The sequence below is a fragment of the Chrysochloris asiatica genome, unplaced genomic scaffold (genome assembly GCF_000296735.1).
Source record: "Chrysochloris asiatica unplaced genomic scaffold, ChrAsi1.0 scaffold00036, whole genome shotgun sequence".
NCBI lineage: Eukaryota > Metazoa > Chordata > Mammalia > Afrosoricida > Chrysochloridae > Chrysochloris > Chrysochloris asiatica.
Window position 1 is genome coordinate 20,853,933 of NW_006408554.1, and position 11,290 is coordinate 20,865,222.

At 38.2% G+C, this 11,290-nt stretch overlaps 1 protein-coding gene across 1 annotated transcript in view; it reads right to left on the reverse strand.

Annotated features, from left to right (window-relative positions):
- PRKDC (protein kinase, DNA-activated, catalytic polypeptide) overlaps positions 1–11,290 on the reverse strand; it is a 305,624-nt gene that overhangs the window by 42,722 nt on the left and 251,612 nt on the right. The window contains exons 78-82 of the mRNA XM_006860083.1: positions 6,834–7,038; positions 5,209–5,276; positions 4,357–4,577; positions 3,985–4,077; positions 202–291 (exon numbers count right to left, since the gene is read on the reverse strand). Of these exons, the coding sequence (XP_006860145.1) occupies positions 202–291; positions 3,985–4,077; positions 4,357–4,577; positions 5,209–5,276; positions 6,834–7,038 (677 nt within the window). The remainder of the gene's footprint in view (positions 1–201; positions 292–3,984; positions 4,078–4,356; positions 4,578–5,208; positions 5,277–6,833; positions 7,039–11,290) is intronic.

Consider the following 11,290-nt stretch of genomic DNA (forward strand, 5'->3'; position numbering starts at 1 on the left):
CATTTCCAAAAGCTTTTCATTACCGCAAACAAGAACTCAGGACTCCGTACACGATAGCATATATCCCTTTCCCTAACCCCTGGTAACCAACAATTACCAATCATCTACCAAATTTTGATGATGTCTCTGAAGCAAAACTTGCTAAAAATCAAAAGTTTGCAACATTGAAAACAATGAACTAGTTAGTTGAACAAAACTTACTTATACATTAGTATGTAAGCTCCAACATCCTGTCTTCCAGATATCTTTGCCAACCAGTCTCTATAGTCAGTCACTGGTGCTTTTGGACCACTAAACAGGGCATAAGAAATGACAATTAAGAAGATAAAATTTCAGAGGTAAAAATAACCAAGAATTTCATATATATTATGTGAATTCACTGAAAACTAACAAAGAATCAGGTGAAAATTGGTTTTTAATGTGTTATTCAGAGTACGGGTAGCATAGCAGGTTATGTGTTAGGCTGCTAAGTGTTAAGTACAGCAGTGTGGATAGGCCAAATGCTTTGATGCGACAAAGATGAGAATTTCTGCTCCTGTAAAGATTTACAAGCCTCAGCATCACTACACAGGGTCATTATAAGTCAAACGGACTCAATAGCAGATAATAACCACCACCACCAGTGACTAGTGGGAGTCCTGGTGAGACTGTAGGATAAATACTGCATTGAATATTTTAAGGTCAGTGGCCCAAACCACCAGTTATTCCTCAGGAACCTTATACAGTTGGAACTGACTCAATACCCCTTTAACAACACTGGTTCTGTGGGACGAAAACGAGGCTTTCTTCTCTCGTAAAGATTTACAGCCTCAGAAACCCTGTGCAGGTCGCTATATGAGTTGGAACCAACTCCACGTCATATAACCACCACCACCAATGGCTAATAAACACACACAAAAAAATGACCTGGTTTGTTGGTCAGCAAGTGACTGGAGGAAACTGAGACTACAGTCCTCGACCAACCTTCAGGTCTGGAAAGAAACTCCCCCTTGTGGCCCAAGTTTTAGTTAAAAAAAAAAAAAAAAATTATGAATAATTTGAGTTTTTTTGAAAATAACTCAAAATATGATGGATAAAGTAGGATTGAAACCTATAACAAAAATATGTTTCTGATTATTTTTTAAAAGATAATATGACTTGATCATTCTATTTATTTTATTGTTGTTGAGAACATACACAAGAAAGCATCCACCAATTCTCCAGTTTCTACCTGTACAATTAAATAATACTGATTCCATTCCTTGTGCAACCATTCTCACTCTTCTTTTCTGAGTTTTCCTCCCCCATTAACATAAATTCACTATTCCCAAAGATTCCTATCTAATCTGTCAAGTTGCTATTGTCTGTTACTAAGGAGCTCTGGTAGCGTAGTGGTTACGAATCGGGCTGCGAACCGTAAGGTCAGCGGTTCAAAACTACCAGCTGCTCCGCGGGAGAAAGATGAGGCTTTCTACTCCCGTAAAGATTTACACCCTCGGAAACCCTGTACAGGGTCGCTATGGGTCGGAACCGACTCGATGGCACTTAACAACAACAACATTGTCTGTTTGATCCCATATAAATAGTCTCAGGGCAGACATTCTTTACTAGTTAAGCTAAACTGTTGTTTGGTTTTAAGATGACTTCAGGGAATATTTTTGGTTTAAGATTTAAAGATTATCTCAAGGCAAATCTTTCAAATGAATAATTCTATTTTTTTTTTTTAATTGTTGCTATCCATATTTGTTCATATTATGTTAGTGGTAAAGTTGTTAGTGGTAGAGTGGTATGCTAGTGGTCAAGCTGAAATTAGAAATAAATGATCTTAACTCAATCCAACATCTTTTATCTATTCTGATTGCTGATGTCATTATCCTAGACCTTTGCTGTTGTTAGGTGCCATCGAGTCGGCACCGACTCATAGCGACCTTATGCACATTAGAACGAAACAATGTCTGAACCTGGGCCAACCTCACTACTGTTGTCACACTTGAGTCCATTGATGCTGCCACCTGGTCAATCCATCTCGTTGGGGGGTCTTCCTCTTTTTCTCTGACCCTCCATCTTACCGAGCATGATATCCTTCTCTAGCGACTGTTCCCTCCTGACAATATGTCTAAAATATGAGAGATGAAGTTTGGCCACCTTGGCCTCCAAGGAGCACTCTAGCTGCACTTATTCCAAAACAGATCTATTGGTTCTTTTGGCAGTCCATGGCACTTTTAGTATTGTGCTCCAACACCACAACTCAAAGGCATCAATTCTTCTCCGATCTTCCTTATTCACTGTCCAGCTTTCGCATCCATATGAGGTTATTGAAAATACCATGGCTTGGGTCAGGTGCACCTTAGTTCTCAAGCTGATACCTTTGCTCTTCAACACTTTAAAAAGTTCCTGTGCAGCAGATTTGCCTAATGCAATACGTCGTCTGATCTCTTGACTGCTGCTTACGTGAGTGTTAATAGTTGATCCAAGAAGAATGAAGTCCTTGACAACTTCAATCTTTTCTCCATTGAAAAGAATGTTGTTTATTGGTCCAGTGGTGAGGATTTTTGTTTTCTTGACATTGAGATGTAATCCATAGCGAAGGCTGTGCTCTTTGATCTTCATCAGTAAATGTTTTAAGTCCTCTTCACTTTCAGCAAGCAAGGTTGTATCATCTGCATATCGTGGGTTGTTAATGAGTCTTCCTCCAATCCTGATGCCACGTTTTTCTTCGTAGAACCAAGCTTCTGGGATTATTTGTTCAGCATACAGGTTGAATAAAGTATGCTGAAAGAATACAACCTTTTCGCACACCTTTCTTTTAAAACATTCGTGTTCCTTATGTTCTGATCAAACAACTGCTTCTTGGTCCAGGTACAGATTCCTCATGAGTACAATTACGTGTTCTGGAATACTCATACTTCGCAATGTTGTCCATTGCTTGTCATGATCCACACAATCGAAAGCCTTTGTGTAGTCAATAAAGCACAGGTAAACATCTTTCTGATATTCTCTGCTTTCAGCCAAGATCCATCGGCCATCAGCAATGATATCTCTCGTTCCATGGCCTAGACTTAGAATCACAGAAAACTTGGGCGTCCTGGTGCTACATTTAAGTATAAAACAGTGTATATATTGCTGCTGTTGTTAAGTGCCTTCAAGTCGGTTCTGAACCATAGTGACCCTGTATAGGGTTTCCAAGGAGCAGTTGGTGAGCTTGAACTGCTGACCTTGTGGTTCAAACTGACCTTACAGTGTAGCGTATTAACCGGCAGCACCACACCAGGATGACTTATTACATCAAAATAAAATCTAGATGGTTCAAAGATTTAAAAATTAAAACAGAAACTGTCCCAATACTGAAAGGATGTCAAGCAGCGCAGTGTTGTTGCTGTTGTTAGTTACTGCTGAGTCGATTCCAACGCATGGGGACTCTATGTGTTACACAGCAAAACTGCTCTATAAATACTTCTATTGTTTTCACTTCTCTGTCCTTATTTATAATCTCTGCTGCTAGCATTATCTGTTGTTGTTAAGGGCCATTGAATCACTTCTGATTCACAGTGATCCTGTATGGGGTTTCTGACTAGCAGCGGGTGGGTTTGAACCACTGACCTTGTGGTTAGCCGTCCAGTGCTTATCCTACAGTATCACACAGGACTCCATCATCTAATACTAACATCTCATCTCAAACAAAGGTATACTTGTTACTGTTACTAAGTGCTGTCGAGTCAGGATCCAACTCATAGCGACACTGTACAGGGTTTCCAAGGAGCAGCTGGTGAGCTGGTGAGCTAGAACAAAGGTATAAATACTAGTAAATCTTCATCTGTAAGTACTTTCAGTAGTTTCCACTACTTTTAGTTACTCATTCATTCAGGGTAGATTAGAAGGAATCTTAAAATGCTGCTGGGACTATTAGGTGAAGAAACCAAGACATATCGATTGTAACAGGAAGGAGACTGGCATGGGTAGAAGCAGACTGGATGTAGGAGAAGGGGCAGTTAGACTTCAGATTACCTCTGATAAGCTGCTTTCTCCTCTGGTGACATGTTATTCAAAAGAAGGTCCTTTAAGGTAAAAGTATTTTCAATCCATTCAATTAATCCTAATCTGAAAAGAAGAATGAAAAGATTATGAATAGACACAAATCCAACTGCTGTCTCTTCTCTAGAAAAAAGTTTCTGTAGGAAAGCGAAATAATTTCACATGTCAGTGTTATACATTAAGACAGAAGTCACAGGCATAGTGTTTGGTGTTAAGTAGTTCTATTTTGATCCTATTCTTTGTGCAATCAAAAGCTCTGAACTGCCAAGCAACCTCCAATCCCATTTTAGGAATATAAAGCAAAGATTTAGTGCTGGAATTCCCACAGACATATGGGATCACTACCTGGTGGTCATGGGTATGACCTGGTAAGTTTTTAACTGCATGTTTCTCTGACTACAGGCAGCATCGCGGGAAAGAATGACATTCATGACTTCAAAAAGCTGCTCAATGCGCTGATCCTGTCGCAGATCTTCCCCTCCCTTCACGAGGAAAGGGTACTCTCTCTCATCATGCCCTCGGATGATGATGCGCTTAGGTTTTCTGATAGATGCCATTACTTTTACCTTTAAAAATGAAGAAAATATGTTAGGTGTATTTTGAAAATGTGAGAGAAGAGCCCAACACAATGTTATCAAAAGAGAAATAGGCATGTTGGCATGCATTCTTTAAAGAGAGTTTTGACCTCTCCTTGAAGACAGAGTTAGGTGACAGAAACAGAAGTTATTTATTTGATGAGAACAGAGAATTAAGTACTGACAGATTGTCTGGGGCCAGTAAAATATTCTGTTATCTCTTCATTCCTTACTGCTGTGTCCACAGAAATTTCATATTCATTCATGATTACAAATAATTACTTATAAATCTAGTTATTCTTAGTAACGATCAGTATGACACTTTTTACACTAGGTTAATGTAATTCTACGTGTATTTTACAACAAATGTGTATACACACACATATACATCTTATCTTGGAGTTAACTGTAACCTTAAGTATGACTGCTGTTGAAACATGGGAAACATATAAAGAAATTCAGTGTGTAATAGAGTCAGAAGACTCTTTTGTGTAAAACACCAACATGGGAGTTGTTTTTCTTTAGTAAATATATCACTCTAATATCTGAAGAACTGACCATTATACACTCAGAATCCTAATGAGGAAAATTATAGTGACGAATTGAAAATGCACATACTTACCCGTTCATCAAATCCAGTGATTCGTGCATGGTATTCAGGCAATGGCTTTCCTTTGCCATCATACTGACCTAAAACAAACCAAAGAAGTCTTAGATATAGCCTGTTATGTTGTTAAGTGCTGTCAAGTCAGTTCCAACTCATAGCAACTCTATATACAGTTTCCGAGGAGTGGCTGGTGAGTTTGAACTGCTGACCCTGTGGTACAGTGCTTATCCTATTGGGCCACACTAAAATCCCTGTATTCTAAAACATAATATGTTAATTTAATTAAAAACAACAACAGCAATCTAGCATGTTATATTATTTGAGTAGAAATTTTCATTTAAAGAAAATGGATGCATGCAGCTATTCAATAGAATTATTTATCAATTTCACTGGTTAATGGAAGTTTGCTTCCTCTTCCATTGTAGTTAGGTGCCAGTGAGTTGGTTCCGATTCATAGTAACACTATGCACAACAGAAGGACACACTGTCTGGATCCCGCACCATCTTCACAATTGTTGTCTTTGAGCCCATTGTTGCTGCCACTGTGTCAATCCATTTCATTGGGAGTCTTCCTATATTTCTCTGACCCTCCACTTTATCAAACATGATCTCCTCCTCCAAGGACTGGTCCCTCCTGACAACATGTCTAAATTACGAGAGACGAAGTCTCACCATTCTTGTTTCTAAGGAATGTTCTGGCTGTACTTCTAAGGCAGATTTGTTTATTCTTCTGACAGCAATGGTACTTTTAATATTCTTCACCAATACATAATTCAAATGCTAGAGCTCTGTTTTAACCTCAAAGTAGATCAAACGACTTACATCTTAAATGTTTCTCTAGCAAATGACTACATGTAATTATACAGCTATCAAGAACAAAGAAAAGTGAATCTCCAATTACGTTTTTGTCTTACAACCACTAGAAAGGGAACATGAATAGATGAAAAACACTTTTTCTGGGTCAAACTCAAGTTCAACAAACACAGAATGCTCATAATTTCCTTTGATAAGTCTATGCCATATTAACTTTCAGCCAAGATGTTGGGTGTGTCCATCCTCAGTGTCACAATCCTAAGTCATTTATCATGATCTTCACTTTAACTGGGATCAACATGTACATGCCAGGAATTGACTGAATTGACACCTGTGTTACATTTCTGTAAAGTGATTCAAGAGCAAAGCATATATATGTATGTCTGTTCAAAGGGAATCCATAATTCCAGTTACCACTATTATTAGTGGGAAACCCTAACACTAGTCATAAAGAAACTATAAATTAACTATACATTGTGTACATTAAACTAATGCATACTATTTAGATTTTTAAAATAAATAACAATATGCAGAAATTTTAAAATTCTTTTTTGTTTTTTAAAAAAGCTAACTGTTGGGAACAGTGATTTTATGCTAGTGGCGGTGGAATATTTGGAAAGGGGTAAAGAGCAAGGTAGCACAACTTTTAGAATGTAATCCATATCACTGAATTATCTATGTAGAAAGTAACTGAATTGGTATGTTTCTTTGTGTATATTTTTACCACACACACACAGAGTGAATACTGAGTTCCCAGAACCCAGAAGTTCTTGTTACAGCATTATTCTTCTTAAAGTATCATTTTGTCACTCCTATAAGGAACTCACCAGGAACCTCCAGCTCATTTCTCAAAAATTCCACTTTGAAGTTGCTCATCCAAGGTGAGCACTCCCTCAGATTCCCGGGCGGCTTCGACACTTCACTCATTTTAAAGTATAGCATGGTGGTGATGTCATTGAAGTCACTGAGCCTCATAGTAGGTAGCTTAGAACCGCCTTTCCCAAAATGCTTATCAAATTCTTTTCCAAAGGCCTGAAATGAATAATACTTTCTTAAAGATTAATGTTTAAATTTGGAAAGGCTTTAGGTTTATAAATGTTTGTAATAAATAAGAGTACAATTATATAGGTTTCTTCTGTGTTTTAAAATTGATACTTTTGTTTTTCTTGACTATTTCATCACTCTAAAATCTTCAGAGCCAGGCTTTCAAAAGATGGCAGACTACCGACATACTCCTCAGAAGCTCCATAACACAGACCTAAGAAACCCAATGAAACAGTCACTCTGGAACCCTGAGCTTCAAAGGAAAGAATAATGAAGTACTTCAAATACTGATTAGAAGAAGAAACTGAATGAAAACAGCAAACATTGAGTCATACATAGTGGTGAATAGTCAACTGCATGGCACAGCACAGTTATTTTGAGTCACCGCAAGCAGTGTTTCACTTGGGGCAGGAACCAGATGATCAGCTCTACCAGCCGAGGATTTCACCAGTGTCCACACTAGTGGCTGGTGACCAGAAAGGTCTGATGATCTCTTGCCCCTTACTCCCCGTGCTCTCCCCCCATCACCAGAAGTGTGGTCACCCCTATGCCCAACCAACTAGTATCTGGAGACATCCCTCCATGCTGCCCCTGCCCTGCCTTAGATCTGAAGCACACCCTTAAAGATTGGATGCCATGTGCATGTCACCCCTATGTTGGAGGCACACTCTCTCTACCTCCTTTGCTGGCAGACTGCACTCCTGAGGACCAACTCCACCCCACCCCTCAGGCTCCTCAAAGAACAGAGCACACCATCCAGGACCTGGTGCCCTCCCTCCTGCCTCCTCCTCAGTCAGGGGAGCGAGGAGATGCAGAACAGATGCCATACACCCTTGCTGCAGTTTTTCCATTATTTTTCTATCTTTCCCTTCCTTTGGTTTTTCTCTTTCTTTTATCTCTTCCTTTGTTTTGTTTTCCTTTTTCTTCTTTCTTTTCTCTTCCTTACTTCCCATTTTCCTGTTTTTTTTTTCCTTCCCTGTTTTAAAAATTAATTACTTCAGTTTCTTTAGTTTTGTTCTACTAGCCAGACTCACTGGACCCTGCTGCCACCCCTCACAACGGGCAAGGGCCACCATCCACTCATGCGCCACTTAATCGGCAACAGATGGCAGCCAACATCAGCCCAGTCCACCCTCAACTGCTCTACATGAACATCAAATAGAGATCTATGTGTGTGCTCCCATAGTCTACTACACACACCAGGAGACTGTTGGTGAGTGTTTAAATGCTGCCAAATGAGCAGAGAGTAGCACACCCTTCCCACTGGCTCAGATATATTAAATCAAAACAGAGCAAAAAACCTGGGCATCACACACAGACATAAAACCATCAACTAAATACAGATGCAGCACTAGCACAATGACTCAGAGGCAATAGACAACCTCAGTTCATACAAAGAAACAAGACATACAAAGGCTCAAGAAAATGAGCAAGATACAAAGACAAAAATCCTTCAAGAGGAAAAACATTACTAGAATTCCTAAGAAGAAATTCAAAAGAATATTTAGCTCTTTCCAATGGTTTGAGCGGGAGGTCAAGAAAAGAAAAACATATATGTAATCAAGGAAAGCACAGTCAAAACTATAAAAATTTAGAAAAACAATACAAGAACTAATTTTAAAAAAATAAATGGAAAATTAGTAACCACACAAAATAGCAAATAGATATCCAGAAGAATAATGCTAAGAACTCAGAAACAGGTAATAATACACTGCAAGGACAAAGGTATATAATTTAATCAATGAAAATCAGAATTGGCAAAATTTAAGACAAATCTCTGTTTACTAATTAGAGAAACAATCAAGAAAATAAAAATGAACAAATTAAAAAGCCTAAGAATGATGTGAGACAACGTCAAGAGAAATAACTTATATGTGATTGGAATTCCAGAATGGAAAGAGAAAAAAACCCACAGAAAAACTATAGAAAATTTGTTGGAAGAAAACTTTCCTAATACGAAAGATGACAATGATATGCATTCAGGAAGCTCAGTGAACACTAACCAGTACAGACCCAAAATGAAAATCACCAAGAAACTTCAATCAAACATTTCAAATCCAAAATGCAGCTCAGAGAAAATCCAAGTTATCTATAAAGAAAAACTAGTAAAACCAACCGCTGATCCTGTGGCGGAAACCATGCATGCAAAAAGGCTATGAAATGACATATATACGTCTGAGAATGAAAAAACTGCTAACCAAGAATTATGTATTCAACAAAATTGTCCCTTGAAAATGATGGCAAAATTGGGACATTTCCAGATAAACAGGTTAAGGAAATTTGTAAAAATCCAGATGAATCTTACAAGAGATGGTAAAGGGAGCCTCTTGGATAATGAACCAACAACAGCAGATAATGGCCTGAGATTAACACACTTCACCCAGAGACTAATTTCGATATAGAAATACAGGAAACCAGAGACATTAATTTGTAAATGAGGACAACTCCAAAGCAAAAAGAGGGATTAAGTGGTGTAGTTACAGAACTTCTAAATGGGGAAGAAATCAAGATGATTTTAAGATATAATAGATTCTTTAAAATTTGGGAAGAAAATAACTTACAGTGTAACCTCAACTAAAATTAATAAACTCTCTTATCAAATTAAAAAAGAAAATTATAAAAATCTAGTAATAATAAATCAACAGCAATAAAGGAAATAAGGAAATCCATAAACAAAATTAAATCAAAACAGAAAAAATATGGAACAATGAAATCATTAGCTACACACACACACAAAGTTAAAATCACACAGCAAAACGACAGCAATAAATTCATACTTACTGACAATTACACTGAATGTAAATGGATAAAATGCATCAGTCAAGATACTAAAAGTAGCAGAGCTGAAAAGAAAATAGCACCCATCAATATGCTATCTACATGAGATACACCCTGGACAAATGACAAGAATAAGGCAAAAATCAAAGGATGAAAAAACATATGCCAAGCAAGTGGGAACCAAAAAAGAACAGGAGTGGAACTATTAATTTCTGATAAAATTGACTTTAAGGCAAAAACCAGCAGAAGGGACAAGAAAGAGCATTATGTATAATGATTATGGGTCAAATGAACAAGAGAACATAACCACAAATATCTATGCACCCAAGGAAAGACACCCAGTTACATAAATCAAACTGTAACAGAATTCAGAAGAGAAGTAGACAAATTCACAATAATAGTTGCTGTTGTTAAGTGCTGTCAAGTTGGTTCTCAGAGTGACCCTGTATAAGGTTTCCGAGAGCAGCTGATGGGTTTGAACTACTGACCTTTTAGTTCAAAGTCCAGTGTTGATCCTACAGTATCACACCAATAAAACTCAACAAAGGCAGAAAAAGCTAAACAACACAACCAACTTGATTATATATATATGGTCCTGGTGTGGCACTGTGGTTAATGCGATGGACTGCAAAGTTGGTTTGAACCACAAGGTCAGCAGCTGAAGCTTACCAGCTGCTTCTTGGAAACCCTATACAGGGCCACTATAGATCGGAACCGATTCAACAGCACTTAAACAACAAAACGCTCTATGTGTATATATCTATATATCTATATATAGATAAATTCATATAGATATATAGATATATATATCTATATATTGTTAAGTGTCGTCAAGTCAGTTCCGACCCATAGCGACCCTGTATAGGGTTTCCGAGGAGCAGCTGGTGAGCTTGAACTGCGGACCAGACTAGACTATATGTTAAAGCAAGCCTCAATAACTTAATAAACATCAAAGTGCTACAAAGCATCTTTTCCGATCCTAACACTATAAGTATTAGAAGTTAACAAGAAGAACAAGGAAAAGGAAAAAAGAAAAGCCTGGAAATGGATTAAAACCTGCTTAAAAACTACTAGATACTCCCTTCAAGACTGAAACTCAAAGGGAACACATGAGCAGGCATGTAAGCTTAATGGCGACCATGTTGGTCTACTAATGTGTGGAACAGGGGGAAAGGCAGCAATGAAGACACACGCTGAGTTTGGCCATGTTCCATAGACTTCCATCGACCTGGATATGAGTGAGAGAAGAAGGGCTGTTTGGTCCAAAGTATGGTGAGACCTGGGGACTCCTGAACCCATGGACAAGGACATGGCCACGGCAGGCTAGAGCTGACAGTGACATGTCCGGCTGATATGAAGTGAGGGGAGATGCACAAGAATGCCCAAACTTGTAAACAGTACCCATTCAACCCAGCTTCGATGGCTTGGTGATCAGAATTCGACTAGAAGAAGTTAAAAAAAA